General features: G+C 44.3%; 1 protein-coding gene across 1 annotated transcript in view; it reads right to left on the reverse strand.

Annotated features, from left to right (window-relative positions):
- Positions 1 to 26744, reverse strand: part of ARFGEF3 (ARFGEF family member 3) — a 197664-nt gene extending 170920 nt beyond the window's left edge. Inside the window, exons 1-2 of the mRNA XM_067701951.1 lie at positions 26444 to 26744; positions 19328 to 19379 (exon numbers count right to left, since the gene is read on the reverse strand). Coding sequence (XP_067558052.1) covers positions 19328 to 19379; positions 26444 to 26528 — 137 coding nt within the window. The 5' untranslated portion in view covers positions 26529 to 26744. The remainder of the gene's footprint in view (positions 1 to 19327; positions 19380 to 26443) is intronic.
- Between the last annotated feature and the right edge of the window lie 284 nt (positions 26745 to 27028).

Below are 27028 nucleotides of genomic sequence, written 5' to 3' on the forward strand. Positions count from 1 at the left end.
TAGGATGTGATGACTGGAGCTGCAACAGCCTTTTTGTGGTATGAAGAGCCAACTATAATGGAAGGCCGACAGAATCCTGGACATACCAGTGCTGAAGGCCTAACTCCACACTGCAATGTTATATGAGGGAAACAAGCCCTATCTCGTTTAAACTGCTGTTAGACTTTCCACTACTTACCACTGAAGGCATTCATAACCTATATACACTGTGATAAAGCCTATTCCTAGAGAAGAGCCAGTATTCAAATAATTGCATATATGCCTTCTCTCTCGATACATTTTTCCAAAGAGGAAAGGGGAAATGAGGGAACAGATAGGGACAACGTTCATTCCTATTCTAACACATCTAAATGACAGGTATTCAGCAAACATGCATCAAGGACATAGAATATATTAGTTAAAAGAACAATTTTCAAGTCAGACCTGTATTTGAACCTGTATCATATATTAGCTGTGTGACTTCAAGCAAATGGTTTTATCACTCCAATCTGTTTTATCATTAAAATATAGGTTATATTAGAACCTATTGTACTTGTTGTAAAATTTAAGAAAGACAATGCATAAAGTCATTAGTACAATTCCTGGCATAGATCAATGCTCCATAATTGGTAGCCTTCAGTATTGTGGGGGGCAGGCACACTATATAGACCAGGGTCCCTGAGTATAAAGACGACGGAGTTTGCGGTCTAACTCACGGAGCACACGAGTAAATCAGTTATTTGCGGCAGTGGGACAAGGCTATGATATCCACCTGTGTGCCCAGGGTGTGGGAGAGAAGCCTGGCTCCATCTCCAAGACCCCAGGCCTTAAATGCCACAGATGTTTCAGCTCTCCTATTCCACCAGTTACCAAATACTCAATTCAGAATTTCAACTTGACCTGCAGAAGAAATAAAAAGGACAACAAAATGGCCAAACGACAGCCAGAAAAGAGGAAAAAGATCCCATCAGTAGATCTTCAGGTTACAGCTGCCACATTCACCTGGGCTATCCTCCTACCCGCTGTGTCCCTGAGGGTCACAGGATTCCTTTAGGGAGAGTGTACTGGGGAGGGTGCTTTCAGCTGCAAGTGCTAGGAAATCCAACTCCCTAAGAGGCTTAAACAAGGAGGCAGGCTGGCTCCAGGCTGAGGTACGTTCATGCTCTCAAGGCACAGCCAAGAACCCAGGTTCTTTCCATCTTTCTACTGATCCACCCTCGATTTGTCAGCTTTATCCCCTGGCTGGCTCCCCTCACAGAGACAAAGCAGCTGTAGTTGCGACAAGCATCGTTCCAATGGGACAAGTTTCAGAGGAAGAAAGAACTTCACCTCGACAGGACTGAGACAGCATCCCTCCCACACTCCATTCTGATACGCGAGATGCAGGGCAAGCCCATGGCCACACCAGACAGTCCAGCCTGCAACGGGGCAGCCTCCTCTGAAGCACATGGCTGATAATAGAGGCAGTTCCTGATTCCCAATCAGGCCTGTTGGGGGTAGGGGGTGGTTAGGCAACCAAAGGTTTCTGTTCCACAGAAAAATGATGGTTCCAGTTCCCTATTTCAGATGCCAGAACTTATTTTAAGGAACATTTACAAGGGCCACAGTGCAGTTTTCCAGATCTTGCCAACTTGGGCTGATTTGTTTGTAATTCCCAAGGGCCAATTAGGCCTCTTTGTATTCTTGGAAATCAGAAACAAGGCTTAAATCCAGATTCTTATCTGCTCCTTTGTTCCCGGAACTTTGTTTTCCACTCTTAACATCACACTTTGAAACTCAGGACCAGAAAAAAACAAAACAAAACAAAAAACCCTTAATCCTGCTACAGACTGCCAGAACACCGAGAGCCTATTTTATCAGAGGGAAGCTTCTCCTGTGATTTGTTGCGTATTCTGCGAAGTACTGTCTTATTTGATATCTTATGTAATCTCCACAAGACCTCAATAAGGAGGGTATTGTTTGCAGGACTACGATAGGGCAATTTCCACGGCTAGTGGTTCTAAAAAGAATCCGGGGACAGTTCCACAGGCCTGGGAGGCAGGAGAACAGCCAGCCACCTCCCTCCAAAGCATAACCGCATGCTTGCTGGGCAGGCCTAAAGCTTTGGGGGCCAAGGCAAGGTCCTGAGAAGGTAGGGCTGAGAGCAGCTCCTGTTTTCAGGTATGAGGAAGAGTTGGTGACTCCGAAGAATGAATGATTTGAGATTCTGGCTTCTGAAATGGGGAGAAATGGTTCTCAAAGTATAGCCTAGACACCTGAGATCTTGTCAGAAGGTCCATAAGTTCAAAACTTTTCATTCTCAATCTCTTAGGAGTATACGGTGGAGTTTATCAAAAAAGAATATTCACAATTATTTGAAAAGGTGATGAAAATTACCCTCCTGTCTTAAATCATTTATTTACCTGTTGAAGCTGGATTTGCTTTATCTACTTCAACCAAAGCAACAGATTGTAACAGACTGAATGGAGAAGCAGAGCTGAGGATCCACCTGTTTTCTATTAAGCCAGATAGTAAAAGTATTGGCAAAATGTAAAATCTGTTTTGAAAGCAGTTACCTTTCATTAAAAAAAAAAGCCTTTACAGGGCTTCCCTGGTGGTGCAGTGGTTAAGAATCTGCCTGCCAATGCAGGGGACACGGGTTCGAGCCCTGGTCCGGGAAGATCTCACATGCCGCGGAGCAACTAAGCCTGTGCGCCACAGCTACTGAGCCTGCGCTCTAGAGCCCGTGAGCCACAACTACTGAGCCCACGTGCGGCAACTACCGAAGCCCGGACGCCTAGAGCCCGTGCTCCGCAACTAGAGAAGCCACCGCAATGAGAAGCCCGCGCACTGCAACGAAGAGTAGCCCCCGCCCACTGCAACTACAGAAAGCCAGCGCACAGCAATGAAGACCCAATGCAGCCAAAAACAAAATAAATAAAATGAATAAAATTTTTTAAAGTCTTTATATTAATATGTAATGAGCTTATTTTTAATGAATTAAATATTTAAAAATTTCTATTTTAATGTCTAATATGGTAAATATAATCCAAAAAATTCTTTAAAAGTTCTTTGAGGTCCTCAGTAGTTTTTAAAAGTGTCAGAGGTCTTGAGACCAAAATGTCTGAGAACTGCTGCATTAATGTAATGAATGAATTGAAACTGAGCAGGACCCCGTGGGGCTCCAGGGCGTGGAAGCCTTTTTGTCCCCCATTTCTTGTTTGTAGGCAAAAGACTCCAGCCTCCATGACCTTCCAAGAGTTTCAAAGGGGAGATTCCAACAGTTGCTAATTAGGGAAAGGAGGGGATGCAGAGACAAGGTACAAGCAGCCCAGAAACAATAGTGCAGCCTTGGGGCAGGGTTCTGGTTCGCCTCAAGGGATACACATAACAATATCTTTGAATTCTCTACAGAACTAAAACCCTCAACAAATGGAAGATGTTAGCATTCTTCATTCCAGAGAAGACCACCTGAGGCCAGATTAAAGGAACCAGAGAAGTTTATCAAGAGACCACTTGAGACTATTAAATGAACCTGAGAAGCTCACTAAGAGAGACCACCTGAGGCCAGATTAAAGGAGTGCAGACCCTGCACACACCGTAATATTATCAGCAACCACGCCCTGGAAACTTTGCTATAAAACTCCTCACCAAATCCAAGTTGGGACATACAGTTTTTGAGGGGCACGAGCCCACTGTGTCCCCCTTTGCCTGGCAAAGCAATAAAGCTATTCTTTTCTACTTCACCCAAAACTCTCAGATTTCGATTCAGCACCAGCGCAGAGGCCGAGTTTTCAGCAGAACAGATAAAGAAAATGTGTGATTTTCTGCACCCAGTTCCAATGGAGGAGTCCCCCCCACCACCAAGCAACTCTCCAGCATCAGTGGGCTGTCCTACAGTTCAACTCAAAACGCTGTCTACCTGGGGACAGCATCAAATTCCGGTTAAGTCCCACAAGACTCAACCACCCCCACCCCTGCTTCAAATGCCAATCACAAGTTTAGGTTGTTACCTGTGTTTCAGACCGACGTGTCACAGAGTGGACGTTCTCAGCACACCCTCCTTAGGTTGGATGAATTTGCTAGAGCGGCTCGGAGAACTCAGAGAAACATTTTACTTACTAGATTATCGGTTTATTATATAAGGACATAGCTCAGGAACAGCCAGATGGAAGAGATGCAGAGGGCAAGGTGTGTGGGAAGGGGCTTCCCTGCTCTCTCCAAAGCGCTCCACTCTCTGCAAATCTCCACAAAGAAGCTGTCTGAATTCTGGAGGCTTCATGACGTAGGCACGATCGATTAAATCATTGGCTCTAGGCTACTGCACCCAATCCCCAGCCCCTCTCCCCTCCGCAGAGGTCCAGGAGTGGGGCTGAAAGCGCCAGCCCTCCAATCATGTGGCTGGCTCCACCCAGCCAGCCCCCACCCTTAGGTGCTTTCCAAAGTCACCTCATTAACCTCGTTAACATAACAGAAAACACCTCTTTCGCTCTAGTCACTTAAGCATTTCCAAGAGTTTTAGGAGTTCTGGTGCCAGAAATGGGATGAAGACCAAATACCCTTGAACACCTTGGGGGTTAGGAGTGGCGACCACCTGCAGTAGGAAATCCAAGTATAACTTTACAGGCGGCCCTCCTCATCCTTGGTTCTGCATCTGTGGATTCAACCAACCTCGGATCATGTGGTACTGTAGTATGCATTAAGTGAAAAAAATCTGTGTATAAGAGGACAGGACCCTCACAGTTCAAACGTGTGTCGTTCACGGGCCAACTGTATATATTTATTATAAATCACAATATCACAGTGATTTGCATGTGTGTGTGTGTGTGTATATATATATACACACACACACAAACACAGACACACAATGGAAAATTACTCAGCTCTAAAAGGAAGGAAATCCTGCCATTTACAATAACATGGATGAGGCTTGAGGGCATTACGCTAAGTGAAATAAGTCAGAAAAAGACAGATACTGTATGATCTCATATGTGGAATCTAAAAAACCAAACACATAAAAATGGAGTAGACGGATTGGTGGTTGCCGCAGACACGGGGTGGGGGGATGGGTGAAAGAGGTCAAAGGGTACAAGCTTCCAGTTATAAGATGAATAAATTCTGGCCATCTAATGTACAGAATGGTGACTAGTTAATCATAATGTTATTATATACTTGGAAATTGCTAAGAGAGTAAATCTCAAAGTTCTCACCACGCACACAAACTATGTGAGGTGATGGATGCGTTAACTAACCTTATTGTGGTGGTCATTTCACAATATATACTTAAGTCATCACATTTTATACCTTAAATTTACACAACGTTATATGTCAATTATATCTCAATAAAGCTGGAAAAAAATGTATATATATATATATGCCAGTGACACAGAGGGTCCTGAGACAAACCCTGTGGGCTAGAAGCTGCTTTCTCACTAGGATGCTGAGGAAATGTGAAGATGCGGGAGGGAAAACAGAGGCTCTTCCCCTGCCCAGGAGGCAGGAGGCAGCAGGCAGGCATGGTGAGCCCTTGCTAGGGAGAGCTGGTCCGCACCTGTGGCCTGCAATGTGGTCCCTGCAGATCTGTCTCCTTCACATCTACTGCTCGGTCAGTGATCACAGGGGGAACACAGAGGTACCTACCTTCACCAGTGCCCATCCTTCCGTGTCCATATCCACTCACAGAAGCTGACAGGCAAAATGACTAGCTCAGGGTCCCAATGGCCCCTCATGGGAGCACCAGGACTTGCACCCAGGACCTAATGTATTACGATTCTGTTTGCCTTCCCCTCAACAAGTGGTGGGCTCTTAGAGGAGAGATTCTGTGTTTTGTTTCCCACTGTGTTTCCAGCCCACAGAACGTTGTTTGCTCGGCCCTAACTCCAAACCCAGGACACCTGCTCACCCCAGCCACTGCCTCTTTCCCCAGAGCCCAGATCCCCCTCGCACTGTCCTCCTACTACCGATCAGGGCTCCAGATGCCGCCGACAGAGATGTGGACATTCAGGACCCAGAGCTGCAAGGCAATCAGCGCGAACAAATATTTATAAAGGCGTCCGCTGTACTGAATGCGTGGGCGCGCACACCTTAAACTAACACTCGCTTTCTTTCTTGATCAAATACCCGACTGACTTTAAATTACATCTATATTTTTACTATCTCTGAAACACATGCATGCTCTCCTCCCCCATTTCAGCAAATATCATGTTACTGGCCTTATCATCCACATCCAGCTTTATTTCAGAGACAGAGATGGAGTGGAAATCCTGGAGGGTCCGCAGCCCTCCGCGGCCCAAGCTGGGCGGCCTCTGTGCTCAGGGCCCTCCCTCTGCCCTCTCCCCAGGACTCAGCTCCTGCACAGCTGGACCCAGTTTCCGGCTTCTCTACCAACCTCTCTGAAATAAGCACACAAAACCCCTTTTGTTTTTGAAGGACTTTCCTCCCAGCTGGTAAATACAGAAAAACAAAATGGGGTTTACAAAACAAAGCCAGCAATGGGGAGAGGAAAAAAAAAAATCTTTGAAATGCAACAGCTCTCTGGATGTCACTAAATTAAAAATGAGCCTAGGTCTGCCCCCATTCAAAATACAACCTGTTCTAGATATATTCCTTTAGTTTAGGCCTAAAAATGAGTTCTGCCATAAGTCTTCTCTTGGTAATTCTGCAGGTTTCCTCATCTTAACCATCCCTAAAGAAAGCACCTCAGTTGCTACTTAGATTCTTCCCTCTATCACGTAAGCAGAAACCTGGAGAGGTAAGGGTTCGTTTTTGAATCACATAATTACCCAGGCTTCCCAGTGTGTATTCACATCAATCCCAGACTAACATCTCTTTCATCTGAAGTCTCCTTTTGCCTTTCAGACAGGAGAAATCAATTTAGGTCATTTCCTGGCAAAGTCACATCTACACATTAATCTCGAAAGCTCTAATAATTCGTGGCTCGCCCCCCATCTGCATATAGGACACTCCCTCTTTTAAAAGCTCTAGCTCCTCAGAGATTGCACTTAAAGTTGTTTTCAATACAAAATGGTCTCATTGATATTCCAACATTGGTAAATTGTACTCATAAATGAGCAGTGGCTAACTATAGCCGATTTCCCAAGAGTCCTTTACAATCATGGTGCTTCGTCAAATAATTTGTTGCATGAAGTTTAGTTTTATATATCTCAGCTTTTCACATAAATTACAAATCAGAAAACAGAAACTTCTATGTTAAGTCAATAATGGGAGAGGTAATACTCTGTAATGGGTTAAGAAGGTGAACTTTGACCCCAAGTCCTGACTGTCCCAGACTGGTTCAAGGAGTCTTTCCATCTCAGGGCTTCCCCCCACCTCACAGGAGAGCAGGCAGGATGGAGACCAGCATGTATAACACCTAAGAGTCCCTGGCACATAATAAAGGTTGAAAAATGTTGACTTAGTAGAACGTCCCAAACTTAGTTGGGAACATGTGAATCACAGGCAATTAAGCATGCCAAGAAGCATCGTATTAACAGTACTGAACTATAAAACAGATAAAGGGAGAGCTCCTGTGTCAAATTAATTGGACTTAGCTTGAAAAATATGTATCAGGGCATTATGTAATTACATAATCCTATTGAGTTATAAACAGTTCAACTACACATAACTATGCAGTAAAATATAAATATGAGGGGCTTCCCTGGTGGCGCAGTGGTTGAGAGTCCGCCTGCCAATGCAGGGGACACGGGTTCGTGCCCCGGTCCGGGAGGATCCCACATGCCGCGGAGCGGCTGGGCCCGTGAGCCATGGCCGCTGAGCCTGCGCGTCCGGAGCCTGTGCTCTGCAACGGGAGAGGCCACAACAGTGAGAGGCCCGCGTACCGCAAAAAAAAAAAAATATATATATATATATATATATAAATATGAAATAGTTAATAAACAAAGATGTCCAAAGAAACTAAATACGATTCTAGTCTTTGTACCATCCGCAGTAGAAAGGTTCTAGCGGGTGAAAAAGAGAGATTCAAATACCTCACTGAGCCATTTACATCACTGAATCGATAAGCTAAGGTCCCTACCCATCTCTTGGAATCCATTTTTATAACCCGTCAATGTAAACAATTTCTCAGAGTCATACTTTGAAATTAAAGCAGGAGATCTGGACCTAAATTGCCTGTAAGACACCGTTTAATTATAAAGAGCACGCACAGACTAGCCCACACAGCAAAAATCCTACCTTCATTCCACTCAAAAGGAATGAAAACCCAAGAAAGAAAACTCATGATTGGACTGTTAAACTTTTTCAAAATTGAGTATGTTTCCTTCTAACACTTCCCTTTAGAGCTAAGTGTCAAGAAATAAAGGACATCAACTACTTGTTACAAAGGAAAGATGAGTGGTCATGGCTGGTTTTGAACATTAATATGTTGCTCATATCCCAAAATATCACTCAAGCCCAATAACCTCTACATCCCAGCTTGGGTAGGTTATGCACGTCTCTAACTGACTGCATCATTTAAAGTGCTTTTAGGTCCAGGGCTATTAACAAGGAGAAGCTTTATAATTGAGAGTTAATTGTAAGTCTTCCTTATCAAAGGGGTTAGAACACAAAAACCATTAGAATTGGCTTTACAGGCTGACAGATACACAGAAGCAGCTGTTTGTAAGTTAGGAAACAGTATATAGTACTGTCCCTTATACTATGTTAAAAGGTGACAGGAATACTCTTTGTTTCCACAGCAATAGGGAAAGGAAAAAGAGAAACTAGATCTTCGGGGCACCTTGATTTCTAACGTGGATATTTCAGCAGCCCCACTGCTAAAGGGTGGGGTTACCGGCTATTCCACATGCCACTTTCTCCCTGCAGACGGGTTTTTGTAGCTAACACAGAAATGTCACTCTGCTCACCTGTTTAGGGGCAGCCAGATCTCAGGGAGCCAGAACAGTTCAGGTCGACTTCCTGGCAGGCCCTCGGTCACTTAAATGATTCCCACTGACCCCGGGCAAGATTGACAGCTCCCTCCATTTTTCCTTTCATGGCTCCGTGGGACAAAGACTTCTCTAAGACTGAGCCAGGCTTAGACTAACCAAAGTATCTAAAGCCTTCTATATGTATATTTATTTCTGGTGCAGAACCAGAAAAAGACCAAGAGAGCCAAACCTTACTTACATTTGCACACCTCTGCAAACAGAAGTCAGCCGTGCTATGGAGGAAAGCCGGAAACCGCCAAGAGAGGAGACCTCACAATGAGTTTAAATCCAGGAGAAGCACAGATGTTTGCAATTTACCTGGAATAACGTGGAAGCCTCATCAGAAGCACCTGTCCTGCATTTATGCTAACATCCTCCCTTCAGTCAGCATAAGCTGAAGGACCTGGGAATTCTACACTGGCACCCTTTGCCTCCTCCTCTTGACAGCAGGAGGTAGCAAGGGGAGCCCAACACTTCTCCATGACATAAGAAGTGGAAAAAACAAATGATGACATCCAAACTGCCTGCCGAAACCCACTGCTCCATTTTAAATCACACACAGTCCTTCCCAGTTGATGTGGAGACACTTATTTCTTCAATTAAAAAACAAACAAAAGGACTTCCCTGGTGGGGCAGTCGCCCACCAATGCAGGGGACACGGGTTCGAGCCCTGGCCCAGGAAGATCCCACATGCTGCAGAGCAACTAAGCCTGTGCGCCACAACTAAGTGAGCCTGTACTCTAGAGCCCGTGAGCCACAACTACTGAGCCCGTGAGTCACAACTACTGAGGTTGCGAGTCACAACTACTGAGCCCACGTGCCAAAACTACGGGCCTAGAGTCCGTGCTCCACAACAAGAGAAGCCACCGCAATGAGAAGCCCGCCCACCACAAGGAAGAGTAGCCCCCGCTCACTACAACTAGAGAAAGCCCATGTGCAGCAACAAAGAGCTAATGCAGCCGAAAGTAAAAAATAAATTAAAAAAAAGAAATTTGCACAACCTGTAGAAGTTGCCCCAGGGCTCAAAACACAGAACTAAAGCACTAAAATAGATAAAAGCAGCAGAAAAGCAATTAAAACCATACAAAGAATAGGAAGCTATTATGGATGGTTCTCTCCAAGTATAAATGCTACCGAATGTGTTCTTACCCTACAGGAAAGCTCAGCAGGTCCCCAGATCAAAATAAGGAGGAACATGTCAACATCTGGGCTGAGAGAAGTGTCTGGACCAGGAAGGCAAAATGAAGCTGGGTAGAGGCTCAGCCGGGGTGGGGATGGGAAGGGGTGGGGGCCATATAAGGATAAATGCGAAGGAGGCTGTTAGTCTTTCTGGGAACTGCAACTGGCAGAAGGAAAGTAATTAGGCTGAGGCTGACTCTGAAGAACCATGGAGAAGGCAAACAAAATGGCAGCTGAGCCACGGCTGGAGGTATATGTGTGATGGTTCCCCAAGGGCACTGAGAAATGCCAACAAGAGGTTTGCTGCCAATGGCAAAATGGCAGCTGAGCCACGGCTGGAGTAATGTCTGGGATTGTTCCCAAAGGGCACTGAGAAATGCCAACAAGAGGTTTGCTGCCAATGGCTGTCTTTTAACAAAATTGCTCAAGAATTCCCTTGACGGTTTTATCTCATCTGGACCAGTCCCGTTGTAAGTTAGGGCTTAGAGAAAGGGAAAATCCTGGATTGGAGAGGGATGGAGGTGGAGATTCTTGAGTTCTTTAGAACAGAAATACTCCAGGTCAAATTCATGCTGGGGGTGGTGTATGGCAGGCTGCGTGCTTCTTCCAGGTGGGCCAAGGACTCTTCATGGGAACCCAATGAGAGCTGAACCTCTTGTATATTCAATGTCCTTTGATACAGAATAGTAATCAGGGTCTTGATAACTATCACCAACCCTCAACCTCAATCTAATAATACACATTAGACTAGTCAGGGCTTTGGTTGAGTAGAGAGTAAGGAGTTTAAGACTATGTTAGCTGAGGTCAATGGATTGGGTGTTGGGTTTCCGGTCTACTCTTTGGGACCTACTATTTCGGCCAGTGAGATATTAGAGGTTCTGTCGCCAAAGTTGAGATTCCCATTCTGGCACAGATTCTTCCAAACAGTATGTTTTCCAAGAATCTAGGTGATGAGGACACAGGTTCCCTGAGATGCAGAGTCTGGAGAGGCACTGAACTAGGGGGTGAAAAGATGAATAATTTATATATATGAACTCCTTGAGGATAGGGGCTCAGAACAGACTCCCTAAACAACAGCCAACCTGATTGATAAATGCCATGACAGAATCATGTGAAGAGTACAGTGAGAGTATGAAGGAGAGAAAGATCACCGTAGCTCAGTCTTCAAGGGTAAGTAGGAAGAGGAAGTGAGAAAGATTGCATGCTACGAGACACACAGTGGACAATTTTGATGAAGAGAGCAGCTCAGAAAACATCCCCCTATTATTTTAGTGTCCCATATAAAGGGGAGTATTGGATTGCTAACTATAGACCTCCAGACCTGCTGTCTTTGTCTTGGCATGCAAAAGGAAGAGGACTTGTAACAAGTATGCTCTACTTCAACGTATGAGAGGGTCCCCAAAGGAGGAGGGGCAGAGATTGGGAAATGCCCTCTGTAAAACCCTAGTACATGTGCAAGAGGGTATCCTGGAGTGGGGGCCTTACTAAACGTGTCCTTGGTCATGGGAAAGGCTTGTTTCTCTGATGGTGCCTGCCACTGAGGTGCGATTCAAAGCAGGACAGGACCACAGTCTGTAGAAGCTGGAGGAGGCAGAATGGAGCTTGACTTGAATGTGGCTGGCCTCGGAAGCTGTGAGAACTTTCTGACAGAATGGGGAGTGTGGGGCCAGAACTAGGGTAAGGGAGTTGGCCTTGGGTACAAAATTTAAGGGAGCACTAAAATCTCAGCCCTCAAGATAAATAACATTTTAAGGTCACATTTGAAAAACTCAAAATTAATGTAAAAATTCTATGATGAGCAAAACATAAAAATTTTGAGACAGGATCTGGCATGTACTTGTACAACGCAGCGTCACTCACCTCACCCTGGTCCAGTCTTGGGAAAGTGAGCCTCTTGGAAATCTGGCAGGGAAGATGGAGTAGTACACACAAGAGCAGGCAGATCAGCCATGATGTCCAAAGTGGTAGAGGCCGAACGTCTGTGGGCCTCGGCACGGGCTGAAAAGCACCCTCCTTGCAGATCCACACAGAGCCATGTGAGGGTATCCAGACCCAATGCTCTAGGATTTTGAGTTTCTTTTTTTTTAACATCTTTATTGGAGTGTAATTGGTTTACAATGGTGTGTTAGTTTCTGCTGTATAACAAAGTGAATCAGCTGTACTATACATATAGCCCCACATCTCCTCCCTCTTGCGTCTCCCTCCCACCCTCCCTATCCCACCCTTCTAGGTGGTCACAAAGCACGGAGCTGATCTCCCTGTGCTATGCAGCTGCTTCCCACTAGCTAGCTATTTTACATTTGGTAGTGTATATATGTCCATGCCACTCTCTCACTTCGTCCCAGCTTACCCTTCCCCCTCCCCATGTCCTCAAGTCCATTCTCTACGTCTGAGTCTTTATTCCTGTCCTGCCCCTAGGTTCTTCAGAACCTTTTTTTTTTTTTTTTAGATTCCATATATGTGTTAGCATACGGTATTTGTTTTCCTCTTTCTGACTTACTTCACTCTGTATGACAGTCTCCAGGCAGGATTTCGAGTTTCAAATCCACTAGAGAAGACAGCAGGCAGGACATTCTGGCCCAGATGCCAGCAGAGAAGCTGACAACTTCCAACCAAGACTCGGAAGCAGAAGAACACTGCAGGAGTCCATCAGAAAGGGAAGAACATTCCCTGGGAATGCGCCAGCAGGTCAAGAATGTTCTAAAAGAGCCAATGACTGCAAACAGCAATGGTACTGAACGGTCCACAGAAATGGCATAAGCCCTTTTCCTACTAACATATACGGTTAGATAAAAATATAAGCTTTTCAACACTTCAGAGAGAAAAATGATCAGACAGATGTAGGTATCATCATAACCAAGCCATCACAAAGACAGTGGGGCACAGAAGGGGAAGACCAATGCATCAACTTGCATGAAGCTAAACATTACAGAAGTTACGGTACCTCCAGGTGGGCTTCAGCCTGGTGACGGCCTCACAAAACAGACATCAGCCCTAAATATTCATAACAAAAACCAGAGCAGCCCTGAAAATTCCATAAATGATCAGGTTACTTTGGTTATATTACTTGATTCCCAAAACCACAGGGAAAAAGGAAGAAGTGTAGGGGGTGAGAGGAAGTAGAAAAACGGGAAGAGAAAACATTTAATGTTGTTAACTACTAATAGCTCTTGTTCAGTAGCTTCCAGGACTTATTTCTTACTTGGCTGAAAGACCAGCAGCCAACAACAACAGAGTCCGTAACTATTAGCAATACCTTGACTTGGGCAGAGACATTTTACCAAGTGTGTCACTGTGAGTGATCAATCTAAGCTGCCTTTTGCTAGTCACACAAGGAGGCCAAGGAGATGGTAACCCCAACCTGAGTGACAGCCTGAGCTCTGGAAGGCCTCTTTCTTGAGTGTGGGCACACCGCGATGGCCCACCAACTCACAGGTTTTATTCAACCCCGTGAAGCTGTGTAAGATCTGAAGTATAAGAAGAGGGGAGAGAGGAGGAAAGACAGTGAGGGTCCAGTCTCCACATGGAGGAAGATAAGGGTGCTTAAGTCTCACCCCCAAGATCAAAAGCAAGACTACGGGCAGGAAGGTGGAAAGATTTTCATATAACTATCTACTAACAAACTTGGGAAATATTCCACAGGGCGGGTTCCCTAGCCCTTCCTCCATCCCTGACATTCAATCTCACTGGGCACTCTGCGTGAATCCCCATCCTGGTTGCTAAGGCTGCTCACCGTACCACCAACGAGAGTGGGCATTTGCTCAGCGAAAGAGCCCAGGGCAGAAATAAGCAATGCCTCTGACCACTCCTTCATTCCAGCTAAAACTTTTTTCTGTGGGTTTCTCCCCTTCAGTGCCTTAAGCATGACCAACTCCAGTCACCAGAGTCACTAAAAGCATTCACGTGACATCTAGACTTTTGTTTTCACAAGAAGTCCTCAGAGCAATCAATGGCAAAAAAAAAAAAAAAGATAATACAACCATACTTCTTTCAAGGTTGCAATTTTCTTCTGGTTTGAGCTATCACTACTAACGTACACAATTGATCAGAACAGTATTAGTAATTATCTATCAGAATGTTAACATATTTAACTTGAAAAGCAGTCAATTAATGGCAAAAGCAAAAATAAGAAAATCAGCACAGCAAAAGTATTTGATGCACAGCAAAGGAAACCATAAACAAAACGAAAAGAAAAGCCATAATGGGAGAAAACATTTGCAAACAAAGCAACCGACAAGGGATTAATTTCCAAAATATGCAAACAGCTCATGCAGCTCAATATCAAAAAAAAAAAAAAAAACAACCCAATCAGAAAATGGGTAGAAGATCTAAACAGACATTTCTCCAAAGAAGACACAAAGATGGCCAGAGACACATGAAAAGATGCTCAACACCACTAATTATTAGAAAAATGCAAATCAAAACTATAATGAGGTATCATCACCTCACACCGATCAGAATGGCCATCATCAAAAAATCTACAAAGAGTAAACTCTGGAGAGGGTGTGGAGAAAGGAAACCCTCCTACACTGTTGGTGGGAATGTAAATTGGTACAGCCACTATGGAGAACAGTATGGAGGTTCCTTAAAAAACTAAAAATAGAGCTACCATATGATCCTGTAAACCCATTCCTGGGCATATACCTGGAGAAAAACATAATTCAAAAAGATATTATACTTGCACCCCAATGTTCATTGCAGCACTATTTACAATAGCCAGGACATGGAAGCAACCTAAATGTACATCAACAGATGAATAGATAAGGAAGATGTGGTACGTATATACTATGGGATATTATTCAGCCATAAAAAAGAACAAAATAATGCCATTTGCAGCAACATGGATGGACCTAGAGATTGGCATATTCAATGAAGTTAAGCCAGACAGAGAAAGACAAATATCATATGATATTGCTTATGGAGTCTAAAAAAAGGGTATAAATGAACTTATTTACAAAACAGAAACAGAGTCACAGATATAGAGAACAAACTTATGGTTACTAAGGGGGAAATGGGGAAGAGAAGGATAAATTGGGACATTGGGATTGACATATACACACTACTATATATAAAATAGATAACTAATAAGAACCGACTGTATAGCACAGGAAACTCTACTCAATACTCTGTAATGACCTATATGGGAAAAGAATCTAAAAAGGAGTGGATATATGTATATGTATAACTGATTCACTTTGCTGTACAGCAGAAACTAACACATCATTGTGAATCAACTATACTCCAATAAAAATCAATTAAAAAAAGTTTTTAACATCTTTATTGGAGTATAATTGCTTTACAATGGTGTGTTAGTTTCTGCTTTATAACAAAGTGAATCAGCTATACATATACATATATCCCCATATCTCTTCCCTCTTGCGTCTCCCTGCCTCCCACTAAAAAAAAATTTTTTTTAATTTTTAAAAAGTATTTGGGATTTGATTTAGTCCTCATAGCTCTTTCCAAAACCTGAAACAAAAAAAAAAAATCTGCAAATAATCACTTCTACGTGATTATGTAACAGAAATGGAAACAATCTGAATACGAAATCAGAATGCCAAGAAACAGTTTATGAACCTGGCTTCTTTCTCGTATACTAAATATCATTGAAGAAAAAACTCATTAAAATAGAAATATAACTGAAGAAAAAAAATTTAACATATCCAAGTTCTTTCTTATAAGCAAATATTTACAGTACCTACATTTAAAATTTTTTTTTAGATTTATTGTGCTCAAACAATAGAAAGATGCCATGTTAAACATAATAACGGACAGAGTAAGCGCCCTGTGGGCTTAAAAATGCCTGGAAGAAGGCACACTGGTGGCGCAGTGGTTGAGAGTCTGCCTGCCGATGCAGGGGACACGGGTTTGTGCCCCGGTCCGGGAAGATCCCACATGCCGCGGAGCGGCTGGGCCCGTGAGCCATGGCCGCTGAGCCTGCGCGTCCGGAGCCTGTGCTCCGCAATGGGAGAGGCCACAGCAGTGAGAGGCCTGCGTACCGCAAAAAAAAAAAAAAAAAAAAAAAAAAAAAAAGAAAAGAAAAGAAAAGAAAAATGCCTGGAAGATGAATCAAAGGATTAAAGGAAAACTGATTCACAACAGAGGGGGAAAGTCCACTATGGTGTATGTTCTCATTATATCACTTCCCTGATATCAAATGAAATAGGCAATCAGACTTGATTCAATAGCTCGTTTTTGTTCTAATTATGCCTTATTCCTATACCCTAAAAAAGGCTTTGAAGGGCTCCCAACTATTGCAAATCACAGTCACACCGAAACCTTCCGATATGCATAAAATTCTACAATACATTTATACTTGGTGCCTCTTAACAGTGTTTTCCAGCTACATTTGTCTTCATTCTCCTCCCTGGGAATATAAAACTGAGTGCAAGGCTTAAATCTGCTATGTCTCATCCATACATTCAGTTCTCTGTACAAGAATGCTTGATGGACTTTGTCGCACATCTGGAATACAATGACACACATTCCTCCGTATACAGGATGACATCACCAGCTTTTTATCATTCAGACAAATACTCTGAATCATATTTCTAATAATGGTGAAGATATGTAAACGCACACACACACACACACACATACACACACACACATATATATATATTCATATTCTTCCACGGTTCCTCATCCAGCAACTTTCCCACCAATTTTGTCATTACCTCCTATGGTTGAACAAGATGGCCAGCTGGCTCTGGGGTAAAGCTCAAGACCATGGACAAAAGCAACGCTCAGTGGCTAAATGGGATCAAACACGGCCCATTAACACTGTACTTTCTCCAACTCATTTGGTCACACACACACCTAGAGTTGGAAAATGTCAGTTGTCTTTTGATGAACATTCCCAGGCACTGTACCAGGAGCCTCTTCTGGTATCATCATCACCTTCTTGCCCCTAACGCTGAAGGCAAACCTTATCAGAGACCCAAAACCATAGAAAGTCTCACTGTAGCTTCAACAACCCTTTGGATAGAGAAACAACCTTTAGAGCAGTATCATCAAATGTTTTTACTCATACAGCCACTAAGAAAATTTTAAAATTCCATTTTTCACACATTTTAAGTTGACATTTAAATTTCTCAACCATAATTTTAATTAACGGCAAAGGCTGTAATTCTGGCATATTGGAATTAGTAAAATTTTAATTAAAACGTATCACTCATTTCAAGGTATCTAATGAAATCCAAATACCACACCAATTTGAAAACCACCTTCGTCCATCAAAAAATACGTGAACAAACTCTTCTTTTAGAGTAAAAAAGGCTGTATTGTTCTTTTGTCTCCTGGAATTTGTATTTCCACTTTAGCCCCACCCCCAACCAGAGAATTTTCTCTTGATATAACATGCTTTAACACTTGATTTTATTAATCTCCCTATATTTCTCTGTAACAAAAATGTGTATAAAGTGAGTTTTAAAAATTTCCTGTGGCTATAAGGCTTAAAAGTGTTCCATTTTCTTCTGATGCAAATGATTGATCCAAACAACATTAATTATAAGAATGTTAATATAGTTAACATGGAAATTACAATTTTATTGGAAATGTATTTCTAAAGAAATGGACAGGGCTTGTTTATTTTTCTCAACTAGTTCATATATCTATAGATGAATATTCTCTATTGCTAAAATAAGGTGGGGTTTAACATCAATTCCATACCTTTTTTTCCCAGGTTTAAAGACATAAGCAATAAGAAACGATTTTTTATATAAGAAAGGAATGAAGGAGATTTATCATCAAAAAATCTTTTTGTCTATTATCTCATAACTAGATTAGTTCCTCCTTCAATTTTGTTGAAAGCCGAGAAGTAAAAACTAACCTGCAAAAAGATGTGTGCCCTGATCACTGTATTCATCCCCTTTATCAACACAGACACTAATATTTTCATAGTCCTTTGTTGGTAGGAAGAGGGTTTTGCACCCCGGGAAAACACACCACAGTCAGATTCGGGATGGGATGGGTAAGAGCTGTCCTTTGTCAGGAGAAGGTTAAGAAGTGAAATGGAAAAGGAGACATGGCAAAATCAGTTCTGAAAGCAAATAATTTTAAGACAGGGTAGAAATTGGGAAATCGTCTCCTTTAAACCATCCACGCCTTCGTATCTCTTGGAGTGTTTTCACATGGATACCCCAGCTGGAATATACCTCCTCCAGGCAAGACTGTTGCTGCCAGACATTCTACCCATTTAGAAGTTTTATACCCACAAAAGTACACTTGGTTTGATTAACATATGAATTACCTTACAATGTATCAGCTTGTAGCAGACACTACAGAAGTAACACATTTTTTAAAAAGACAGAAACATAACTCTTGTTTAATCTACTTGAAAAGAGAAAATACCTAATAAATCAGTGTCCTGACAATATAGAAACTATATGCAACAAAAGATTATTTTTAATAATTGCAAAGAAAAATCTGGAAACGATCCAAATGTCTAACAATAAGAAAACTGCGAAATAATTTATGTTGCAGCAGCCATACGATGGACATTTATGTGATATTTTAATTTGAAGAACATATATTGATATTAGAAAATGTTCTTCATATGGTGCTGACCGAAAAAACAAGCAGGAAACAAACTTGTAAATAAACCTTCATATTAATTTGTATGTGTGCTGGGGGGAAAGTCTATTAAGAAAATCTATTAAGCCGTGTTCAGTGGTTATCCTTAGGTGGTGTAATTATGGCTAACTTTCTTATTTGCTCTTTCTCAATTTCCACAAAAAGCATGTATTTCTCTCATGATGGTGGAGGAGGGTGGGGAGTGGGAAGTTGAGGAATTGGGGAAATAGATTCACTGTCTCAGGGCTGCTGCTGATGCCTATAGAGTTTGCGAGATGCTGTCCAACCAAGGGGCCAGCGAGAGCTTAAATCCAACCCACGTGGTGCAGGGCTGCTCTCCCACTAAAGGGGCGCCATTTCCCAAGTCACAGTGGAAGATTCTGTCCACTGTCCACATCCACTCACTTAGATTTTGGTCATTTCTCTCCTTGACCAATTTTATCCTTTCATCCCTGACTTCCACAGCTGGTTCCTTCGGATTACTGACTTTATTCACTCCAAAGACAGGTAGAAATCAGTGCAGTCAGCTTCCCGTCATGCTAACCTCATGAAATATCCCAGTTCACTGAGGCAAAAAAGCCACCAGTCCGCAAGTAAAATGCTATAAACCAGTGAGGTTTTCTGGCCCTTCAAGAGAGCACAGCGGGCAATTTTTACTTCCACTAATTATACAACTCCAGTCTCCTTACCTCAGCAAGTGTGGAGGGATCTTCACAATGGTATCCACGCTATCCAGGGTTTCTGCAAAGGGAAAATTACAAAGTTAAAAATAAATATGTAAAGACTGAGAATTTAGATTGTATACAAATTTCACCGTTAGTTTCTTTTTTCCCCCTGGAAATTCCTATAATTATAAATAGTCAATTCTCAATTATCTGCACGCAAATCATCTATACTTAAAAATCCATTTCCTTTGCTATAGCCCACGAGACTTCCTCTCAGAGCTTAAAGATTAGGACGCATTTCGCTTAGAGACAGAAATAGTTAAATTCCTAACCTGAAACAGACTGCCAATTTAATCTAGTTGCACTTGGCTAAAAATGTTGTATTCTTGCAATAACAATAGAGAAAGAAAAGCTATTTCCTTGAAAATACCGTTTTAATACCCTTAAATAATAACTTATACTTGTGAGAGACTTTCAAGTTCACAAAGCACTTTATGCAACAGCTCATCTCACACACATTTATGACACGGCAGATGAAACTTTTTAAAAATCATACTATAGTTAGGGATACTGACTGGGAGGCTCTCCCCCCAAGTCTCATGACTCTGACCTGGATGTTCAGTACTTTACCGTTGTTGTGGACTATTCACACTCTTGCTGCCTCCAGTTGTTGAGATAATGAAACATTCACGATTCTCTTCAAAAATAAAAACTGTTCTATTTCAATAGCTCCAACAATCCTGCACCCAATTCCAATGTGTGTGTGTGTGTGTGTGTGTGTGTTTGCGTGTGTGTGCGCACGTGCGCGTCAGGGTTGCGGGGGGATGGTTTTCCCACACCAACAAGCAATTCCCTGACAGCAGCTGGGTGTCCTCCAATTTAACTCAACTCTGACACGAACTGGAGAGAGCATCAGATCCCACAGATTTGGGCTCAATCCTACAAGCCTGTAACACCCCCCGCACCCCACCTTCAGATGCCAATCTCAAGTCCGGTTGTCACCTGGGCTTCTGACCGACTGGCTAGAAATTAAAGTTTCCAACAACCCCCTCCTTGGGTTTAACTAATTTGCTAGAATGGCTCACAGAACTCAGAGGAACTCTCACCTAGTAGATTACTGGTATGTTACAGGATATAACTCAGGAACAGCCAGATGCTAGAGATGCATGAGGCAAGGTGTGCAGAAAGGGCAGAGAGAGGCCTTGCTCTCTCCGTGTACCACTCTCGCCAAATGTCCCTGTGTTCATTGGCCGGGAAGTGCTCCAAACCCCATCCTTTGGGGGGTTTACGGAGGCTTCATTACATAGGCATGATTGATTGGCCACTGGTGTTTGAACTCAATCTTCAGCCCCTCTCCTCTGTGGAGGTCAGGGGGGTGGGACTGAAAAGGATGGTTTTCCTGGCAGCCAGCCCCCATCCGTACGTGTGGTCCAACAATCACTTCATTAACCTAACAAATGACTCTATAGCTCTCTTCACTTGGGAAATTCCAAGGGTTTGAGGAGCTCTGAGCCAGAAACAGGGACCAAGACCAAATATATATACATTTCTTATTATAAATCACAACATCACACACTCCAACCGGTCTCCAGTTTTTCTGTTCAAACTCTTGCCTTCTCTCTTCACTGTTTAGAGTCAACAAGCTCTGTTGATCTGAACTATTTTTATTGGGGAAGGAGAAACATCTCTCCCCACCCTGCTAACAGATCAGAGGGAACAGTGGACACCAAATGTATCCCTGAGACTCAGGACTGAGAACAGGCCAAAACATGATGATAGCGTCTGGGCCCGCTGCGGTCCATGGGGCGAAACAGTGGGTGTACGCCAGACAGATAGCAAAATAGAAAGATGGATCAGTAGGGTCGGTGATGCTGTGGTCACAAGGCCAAGGGAGGAACTAGAAGGACTGAAGTCAGTTCTTAAGATGAGGCAGGATAATGAGAAAACAAAAGCCTGAGATGCAGATGCAGGGAGTGAGTCTGCACCTCATGGGTGAGTCCAGGCCAGCAGTCAACAGGGCAACCAGTGCCCAGGACAACTGGACGCTGCTTCCCAAGAAGAGGGTCTGACGATGAACAACCAAATCGCTGTGGTTTTCCTCATCACACAGAAGAGTTTGTATTCAACTCAGGATGTGCAACAGTGCCCAACTCTACAAGTGCTAACAGAGAGCTAGAGGAAAGGGAAAAGAGAAAGGCAGTCACAGAGCAGCCATAACAAGCCCATCTTGTTCCAGAAGGGACGCCGGGTAGGAAGGTGCATCGGGGGTGGCATGTCAGAGCACAGGTGAAGCCCAGGGACGTAAATGTGGGCATCGCATTCTCAGAAACTGAAGCTGTGGCTCTCAAAGTGTTCAACTCCAGTCGGGCTGCGAGTCAGAGAGGAGAGCTCACGGCTCATTCTTGTGAAACGGCTCATTCTTGTGAAACGCAAACTTTTAGGCTGGGGAGGAGCTGCAAAGGGGACGGAGCAGCTCAAGAGGTCAGATGGAAACGGACGGGGTGCGGGCACGAGGCCAAGGTCAAGTGGGGGCCCAGTGTGGCTGAGAGGACTGGTAAGAGGGATGTGAGCATGGTCTGCTAGACTGAGGTCTGGGTACCTTATTCTTCAGGCGGTGGAAGAACAGAGGAGAAAGTCAGATCGCAGAGAGTTGAAAAGTAAGCAGGAAGTGAGGATGTGGACACAATCACTACATTCCCTTTTTTTTATTATTAATTTTTATTGGAGTATAGTTGCTTTACAATGTTGTGTTAGTTTCTACTGTACAGCAAAATCAATCAGCTATACATGTACGTATGTCCCCTCTGTTTTGGATTTCCTTCCCACTTAGGTCACCACAGTGCATTAAGTAGAGCTCCCTGTGCTATGCAGTATGTTTAGTTACATTCACTTTTTCAGAAGGTTAGCTGTGAAGGTAACAGATGCTGTGGCTGGAAGGAAAAGCATGTGGAGAGATGGACGGAAGGATGGTGGTTAGATAGACCATCCTTCTTCTCTTACTTGGTATTCAGGCCTCTAATTTTCTTTCTCTTCTCCATTTTCCAAATCCATTCTACAGGAGCTCCCTGATATATGCAAACACCTAAAGTTTCTAAAAGGGACATGGTCCAGTTCTAATGTTCTGCCATTCTATTTCATCCTGCCATTCCCAGCTCCCAAGCCTCCAGGATTGCCAGTGCTTGAAGGAGAATGCTATTCTTTCAGGCTCTCCACACGCTGACCCAGTCCCTTGTTCTTTTCTATTCCTTACTCAGACCATTTCCTCACTGACAAAAGTATCTAACCTAGATAGCTTAAAATAGAGAAAAAGTACATACATGTTCCTTGCCCGTTATTATGCAGCCATTAAGAAAACTGATTTTCAGAGACATATTAATAATAAAGTAGAAGAAAAGCTGAAGTTGAAAAACACGTAACAATCCGCCATATACGTAGAACCCTCTGCAGAAGGGAAATACTCCAAAATGCGATGAGTGTTTTCTCTGGGTGGTGACATTATGGGTGATTTTAATTTTTTCTTTATAGTGTTCGAATATTTTTCAATATTCTAAAATGAGCATATGTAACTAGAAAACAAGACAAATATCACTTAAAACCCAAATAAGACATTAACACGTTGATTTATGTATGTGCTGAACATGTGCCTCTCATATCGTAGGTACAGAAGCCACAGACAAGCATACAGTCCCTGTGCTCAGGAAGCTCACGTCTACACTGTAGACATTTGTTGCTTTCGTTGACTGGCATCCACTCCGCTGCCTCTGAAGCAGCAAACCCTAATTTTGTTTTGAGGAAGCCATCCTTCCCTGACCCTGGGATTTCACTGGGCCTTGTAGCCAGCTAGCCCAGAGGACTGGTTCAGGGATACATACTCAACCCATCAGGACGAAGAGAGAACTGTGACACCAAGGGCTGGGTGGGAGTGACTGCAAGAGCCCCACTCTCTTGAGATGATCCCATGATAGGCCAAGTGGGAAATGACCCCTTTCTCCTGTAAAGGCCTAAACGTGGAGATGCTCTCTCTCTCTCTTCTATGACAGTTTTAATGGGAGATGACTCCTCTCTCCTGTGATGGTCTAAATGTCTTTCTCCTATAATAGTCCAAGTGGGAGATGAGCTCTTTCTTCTGAGATGGAATAAGTGTGAAGATGACCCCTCTCTCCAATGGTACTTTTGATAAGAGATGACTCTTTCCTGGGATGGTCTAAATATCTTTCTCCTATAATAGTCCAAGTGGGAGATGAGCTCTTTCTTCTGAGATGGAATAAGTGTGAGGATGACCCCTCTCTCCAATGGTACTTTTGATAAGAGATGACTCTTTCCTGGGATGGTCTAAATGTCATGGTGACCCCTCTTCCCTATAATGGCCCCAAGTGTAAGATGACCCGTCTCTCCCATGATGGTCTAAGTCAGAGACGATCCCTCTCTCCTGAGATTGTCTAAGTGTGCTGATTCATGAACCCAAAGCTGTGGAGACTCATGCTGAGAATGTTCATCATCCCAAAAGAGCAGAGTGAGGTCCTTGAAACAGTATCTAATTCCTGAACCAAACTCCACCCACAGCTAGCCTTCCAAGGGGTATTTAGTTCATAGTGAATACATGCTATTTTGCTTAAGTCTGCTTGAATCAGGTTTTTTGGTCTCCTGAATCCAGTATATTTCTCAATCATCCTGCCCCTAAAAGAGTAGCTTTGTGCATAACCAACTATAATCCCCAGCAGCAGGTGCTATAAGAGGGTCCTGACAGCAGGGCTCAGAGCCCAGAGGAGCAACTGATTCGACTGCAGAGCTCAGGGGAGGCTTCGTATGTGAGCTGGGCCTTGGGATTCTGGAAAGGAAAGCTGTGGCAGAAGGATTAGCACAAGCCCAGGCAGAGAAGTGGGCAGCACATGGCATGTACAAGAAAGTACGTGGCTTACTGGGGACCGACGAACCCTTGCTATGGGGGCGATGGGAAAGAAGGCTGGGGCTAGATTCCAAAAAGCATTCTAAGGAATTCACACTTTACTCTAAAAAAAAAAAAGTATGGGGGTTGAGGAGTGAAAAGCATTTTATAGCCAAAAAAAAAAAAAAAAAAATGGAACAGTGGAAAATGGACTGGAGTGGGAAAGAGAACAGGAAACCATACCTTCATGTCTTTGTTTCTGCCTCATTCTCCCTCCAACATACCCTTCTAACAAACTAATTATAGGGAGAGAGCATTTTATTCATCTTTCTATCCCCACTGCTCAGTACAGAGGAGGTCTTAATAAATCTTTGCTACATAAGTGAAGAAGAGAAGAAACCCACAGCTTACCCATTCTCCAAGTCCAATTTACTTCAAAAGCCCCACCAGCTCACACCAATCCCCCCAGCACACCCCTGACCCCACATTCATCCCCTCTTCTTTGATCTCTTTTCCTGGTTTACTCATTCCAACCTGCACAATGAATTCCCCGCACTGTTATTTAACTGTTTCATGAGCTCCCATCTCTTCCTGCTTACTAAGAACAGCCACTGGGAAAAGAATCACATCTACTCTTCCAGGCAGGCTGGACTCCAGGCTCTGCTCAGATCATCTACCCGCCTCAGCTCTGGGCTTCCCGGTTACTTCAAGGACCTAAACTAGGCAACACTGCACTTTAACTTAACAAGATGTTGAGTATCGACATGAAAATTAAAAATACTAGATTCCTCTCCTCCTCCCTGTTATCTAAATCTGCTTAACTTACAGCAAAATAATAACGAGTACAAGGAATAGCATGTTTAGAGCGCAGTCAGCCCTGCTTTATTATGTTACCCAGCCATCTGTGACCCTTCATTAGAGGCATTTGAGAATCTACCCTGATCACTCTGCTGAATGACAATGGCAATGCAAAAATAGTACTGTGGCTTTAAGAGCCTTGCTTCTCTCTTATGTACCTGGTCCATTTTTTTTTTCCTCTAACAATAAACAAATGGTCAAGTTCTGATTCTGCCTATGAGATAAACTTCCTAGACAACATTCTAGGAAATTTTGTGATGATAGGCAGACATTAAAAAAAAAAAATGATGTGGCTGTGTACACACACACTCAAACATACGTGAATTCAGACCTAAATATTAACCGAGTCACCACCTAAAGCACCATCAGAATTCTCTATTTAGTGGAAAACCTGCTATAATAGCCCTTCTCTATCTCCTTTCAGGCTGTACCACAGTACGGTGTCATGACAAGCACTGATGGCTCTTTGGTTGAGAGAGAAAGGGATTCAATTTTATGTTTTAATTAAGCGGCAACTGAGGGATCCCATGCAGGCTTGGGCAAGGCCAGAGGCCAAGGGAGCTGCCCTGGTTTCTCCTTCGCCTTTCCTTTTTTTTTTTCTCCTTAAGCATCACTGTCACCTGAGCATGCTCCCGATCTCTCTGCATTCCCACCCAGGCAATTTTGATTGCCCACGTTCTTGCCTAATTGGAATGTCATTCAATTTTCTCCGAGGTTGAGTTCTACAACCTGAGTCTGATGGGAAACACAAATTTGCTACCTGGAACTTCTTTCAATGCTTGCACAGCTCACAAATCTAAAATCCCACCTGTCTGAAGGGCAGACGACAACAGAATTGCAGAGGTAACACCATCCCACCCGTACGTTATTCTTCATGTAGAATAACCATGAAAGCTAATACTTAACAAGCTGGCCTCTATCAGGAGAATCAAATTAAACAAGCTATTCCTTGCCGGTTACACTCGCCAAGGTTTTGAGATGGGGGTTGATGGTTCAACTTCCCTCTTGCCCACAGGCGCTTTAGAATCAGGCCCCTGGATTCCCACCGGCTTGCGGTCCTGATTCGGAGATGGGTGACCACCGTCCGCCGTGCTGGGGATCTGAAGAAAGGGGCCGCCCAGAGGGGAGGACGGCGTTTCCCCGTTAAGGTTTGTAAGATGATAAAGAGACCAGAGGGGAGGCGGATGGATGTCAACGCCCGAACCCAAATTCGCGTATCACACATCAGTTTACCGAGGCAACTCTCGCAATTGCGCGAAATGCTTCGATCACAGATGCTCAGCGAAAGCCCCCCACGCAGAGGGGCCACTGCAGCCAGCCCGCGCGACCCTCCGGCGGCGGCGAGCAGGACCCACCGGCAGGTGCCCTACGCCCCGCGCCCCGCTCGGCGCGCTTACCAAGGGCCCAGGTGCAGCTCTCTTTGATGGCTTTGTACTTGCTCCCGGACGCTTCCTTCTGCAGCTTCCTTAGGATCTCTTCCATCTTGACCTTCGCCGGGGGCCGGCCGCAGACAGCAAGGGGAGCGCACGCGAGGCCCCGCGGGGACGCCGCCGCCACCGGAACCCGGCCCTGGGCGCCTAGGCTGCCGCTGCGCTCGCCCCGCTCCGACCCCGCGCGGCGGCTGATGAATCACGCCCGCTCCATGCAGCGGCCACGTCAGGCCCGGAGCCCCGCCCGCCGCCCCGCCCGCCGGGTCAGGTGCGCCCAGCGCGCGGCGGCGGCCACGGCGACGGCGGGCTGGGGATCGGAGGCCGCGACTCGGCCCCGGCCCCCGAGGCGGTCCCGGGGGCAGGGAGGCTCGCGGAAAGGTGGAGGTGGACGTCCTGGGCTGGCTCGCAGGCTGGGCGTTGGCCGGGCTCGGCCCAAGGGAGCGTCTGGCTGCGGCCGGCAGCGGGCAGGGAGGGGCCTCGTCGCTGCTCCCGCCACACCCCCATCCGGAGCGGGCGGAGTTGGGGCGGCCCGGCCCTGGCTCGCTGAGCTCC

This window comes from Pseudorca crassidens, chromosome 13 (assembly GCF_039906515.1).
Source record: "Pseudorca crassidens isolate mPseCra1 chromosome 13, mPseCra1.hap1, whole genome shotgun sequence".
NCBI classification, from domain to species: domain Eukaryota; kingdom Metazoa; phylum Chordata; class Mammalia; order Artiodactyla; family Delphinidae; genus Pseudorca; species Pseudorca crassidens.